General features: G+C 38.3%; 1 protein-coding gene across 1 annotated transcript; it reads right to left on the bottom strand.

The window, feature by feature from the left end:
* Window positions 1–497: 497 nt before the first annotated feature.
* LOC105120184 (probable receptor-like serine/threonine-protein kinase At4g34500) lies at window positions 498–4,033 on the bottom strand (the record flags this gene model as incomplete). The annotated part of the gene is made up of 7 exons (XM_011018375.1): window positions 498–896; window positions 1,318–1,527; window positions 1,607–1,736; window positions 1,855–2,025; window positions 2,464–2,586; window positions 2,683–2,787; window positions 3,489–4,033. Coding segments are annotated over 7 exons (1,407 nt in total), but the record flags the coding sequence as incomplete, so codon positions are not given.
* Window positions 4,034–4,038: the final 5 nt, after the last annotated feature.

Consider the following 4,038-nt stretch of genomic DNA (forward strand, 5'->3'; position numbering starts at 1 on the left):
ATCGGATAATTTAATTTGTATATAGCGATTTGATGCATTTATGGCCTGGTTCAAATTTAAATACCACGGCTACACCGATCCAGCGCCTCCCGTGCACGCATCACTCACCGACGCACGGTCGCTTGAGCAGAAGCGGGCAGTTGCTGCTGGATAGGACTCGGCAACGGTGACTGCTACACCGCGAGTCCCATAAAAGGATGATAAAAACAGAATCGCTGCCATGATGATGGTGACAGATGGTTTCATCCCCTAGCACGGTCTTTGGCAATGAGGTTGGTGACCAGTTGAATTTTGAAGCATTAGCATTTTGTCCCTACTGAAACATGGCACCACCGGATACTTGGTGACCAGTTGAATTTTGAAGTTCAAAATCCCCAGATACTTGGAGTCACAATTATCTCAAGCCCAAGCAAATCGAAGATTAATGGCTGCATTAAGGATATTAATACAACTGAGAAAGTTGAATCTAAAGGCATCTAAAAGGGGTGAAATATATATTGACTTTTAAGCTCAACTAGCCTTCATCCAACATTCCACGATGTCATTCATATCAAGCAGGTTGCAAATTACTTGTCAACATGTCAATATTTACAAAGCTCACTTAATTACTTGCTGCAATATATCAGCAAAGAAAGACAACCAAGAAGGTGGGAAGCGTAAACATGATATATGCACATCGAAGACATGTAATTACTTCTTCGTATATTTGTGGAAAATTATACTGCAAAATAATCTGAATTCAGCAACTACTAAGTTTCAAATGTGGTGAACAATCATCTTCGCCTTGATCTCTCTACATCAGCACCACTACCAGCAAGCTTGGTTGGATGTGGAATTTTGTCGGAGATAGAATCAGTGGAAGGTAGAGTATCATTCTCTCGAACTGCTCGAAGTTCCTGCACAGGCCAAATAGCAGCTTGAAGCAGATGAAAGGAAATAAAAGAAGGCATTTGTGTGCTTTCTTGTTGAAGAGGAAAGAGTTACCATGTTACTAAAATTACAAAGCTTAGCCAATCTAAAACGCATATAAGCATCCTTTCTGTTTTGTATTTAGTCCAAAAATATGCTTTTCTAAATTTCTAGAATCTTGATGGTTTATTTGCCAACTACAAGGCTATGCAAAATCTAATCTGTAGAATATGCTGTATTGCTTATGCAAGCAACACAGACGATGTGAATTCAATTACAAGTAACATTAGTTGGATATCACACCATGGAATTAGGTAAAGCTTACACATCAAACAGTTTTGATGATACACATCAAACAGTTTTGATGAAAATGATGACATGAAAAATAGTAAGCATGGGAGGACTTACAGTACGAAAAGGAAACTCTTCTGCCTCAAGCATATGAACAATTTGCCCCATTTTTGGTCTCTTACAGGAATCCAAATCTATACACCGGAGGCAGACCAGCAACGTTCGTTTCAAAGCCCTTGGAGCAGGCTGCACTTCAATGAGGGGATCTACAAGCTCTTCTGCACGACGGCTTGCTACCATTCCTTTGAACCAATCAACCAAGTTCATCTGACAAACCAATTGAAGGGTGTTATGATGGAGATACAATTTTCAATACAGATGCTTACAAGGGGAAACTTCTTTTCACCTCTCCAGCTGGTCTGGAGTAATCAATAGGACTCCTTCCAGTAATCATCTCCATAAGAAGAATTCCAAAACTGTATACATCGCTCCCCTCGTTAAGCATACCCGTGCTTGCATAATCAGGAGATACATATCTGGAGCAAATGGTGATAAAATATGTCAGTGTAGAGTAAAGATAAAGAAATGTTATCCAAATTTAAATTCGACCACCTCATTACAAATATTCAAATACAATTTTGAAAAGATACACACCCAAATGTCCCCATGACACGTGTAGTCACATAGCTTGCTTCAGAACCCAAGAGCTTGGCCAATCCAAAATCTGAGACCTTGGGGTTCCATTTTCTATCGAGAAGTATGTTACTGGATTTTACATCCCGGTGAACAACTTTAGGTTCTAAACCTTCATGTAAATAGGCTAGCCTGCATCAGAGATGGGAAACATAGAAGTTCAGGAACAAAAAGAGTAGAAGAATTTTTCAATGGGAAAGATTAAGAAAGAGAAGGGGGGAAATTTAAAGTCTGATCTTTGATGTTAATGTCTATTCACAATGACTAAAATTCTTGAATCTTTGCCGAGGAAGAATAAAATATCAATCCTCAAGAAAGAGTGAATCTGAATGGAAGCACAAAATAAAACAACCGACACAAACTAAAACTACCCCCACTAAACTTCTGCAACGACAAAATTGATGGCAATTCTGTAGACTGAACTTTGTAGGTGCTCACGTATGAAGATATATCAAATAGACTGATTAAAATCAATTTGATATGAAAAGCAAAAAGTAATTAGCCCCATTATTACTGATCAATCACTGGGAGGACAACTAAGACATGAAACTAGAGCCTAGAGTACCGCACCCTTTTGCTGTCCCAATTGCAATCTTCATTCGAATATCCCAGGTCAGAGGACTAACAGGACCTACATCACCATGTAACCATTGCTCCAAGTTTCCATTGTCAACATATTCATAAACAAGCATCCTGCAAGGCCAGAAACAGTTCCCATGAAAATGAACAAGATAAATTTCATTTCGTTGAACTTAAAATAGATGGGTAGGACTTGGATGTGAGAAATACCTGCGAGCACCTTCTGCACAGTACCCAATTAGGCGCACTAAGTTCTTATGTCTTACTTTTCCAATGGCTTCAACTTCCACCTTAAACTCTTTCTCCGCCTGACCCCTAGAAATACAAAGTTCACAGCATATGAAGTTCCAACGGGATCATTCTTATAGTGCACAGATATTACAAGACTTGAGCTTTTGATGAGAATATTCATAACATGGTCAGAGAACTCTGTAACAATAATTAGGAAAACACAAAAAAACTCCTGTAACGAATCAGAGCAACAGTGTTTAGTTAACAGTGATTTCATTACAAAATCATGGAACATTTTCAGGATTTCTTATATTCCACTTTCTCTCCAACAGTAAAACCCTTCGCTTCTTCACTCCAAATTCCAAAGCCAATTCAGCTCCAAAAAAGAAAAAGAAAAACTAAAAGTAGTTTAATGAGATCGATCCTTTGTCATTTCAATAAGAAAATAAAGCCTTGCCATTCATAAATCGAAAGGACAAAAAGAGAAAGGTCCAAAAAACAAAAGAAAAAACAAAAAAGCCTCCTAAGCTCAAAGGTATTAAGATAATGTTTAGGAAGTGCAAACCATTGGATAATGAAAATGAAAAAGAAAAGGAAAAAAAGAACAAAGCAACCCTCTACTTTAATTCCCTACTAGACAACCTCTAGTACTCCATCATCAAAGGACCAAAACTTTGCCGTCATAAACAAAGCAGTTAAATACAAAAAGGAAAACAGAAACTATAACAATTAGAACAAAATATACAAAAACTAAAAAATAATTGAAACAAAAACTGAATACTCACTTATTATTAAGTAAATTCTTGACAGCAACCACAGACCCACCTTGCAAAACACCTCTATAAACAACACCATACCCTCCTTCACCAATCACATTTTCTTCAGCAAATCCACGTGTCGCGATCTCAAGCTCTTTCAAACTATACCATCGACCCCATCCTATGTTTTCATCCACCGACGAAACGTCGTCAGTACTACTACAACCACTCTCTCCACTCTTCTTTCCCATCTCCAGATCACCACCACCACCAACATTCTCCGTCTTTTCAAAACCCACATTTCCCATTTTCCCCTCATCTTTCTCTTTATTTTCCAAAACCAAATCTTTAATCTCCGCAATTTCTTTAGACACTAATGGGATCGAACCCGAACTGTGTTTCACTCTCATTTTATTGCGTTTTCTAGCCGCGCGGCGTAAACGAACACAGAGGAATATTGAAAAAGAAACCAAGATGATACAGAGGAAGAGAACTGCGATTAAGACATAGAGTTTAAGATTCAAAAATGGCGTTTGTGAGGCTAGTTTGTGAGGGAGAGAGTTGTAGTAGTTGGCGG

This window comes from Populus euphratica, unplaced genomic scaffold (assembly GCF_000495115.2).
Source record: "Populus euphratica unplaced genomic scaffold, PopEup_1.0 scaffold5108.1, whole genome shotgun sequence".
Taxonomy (NCBI): Eukaryota; Viridiplantae; Streptophyta; class Magnoliopsida; order Malpighiales; family Salicaceae; genus Populus; species Populus euphratica.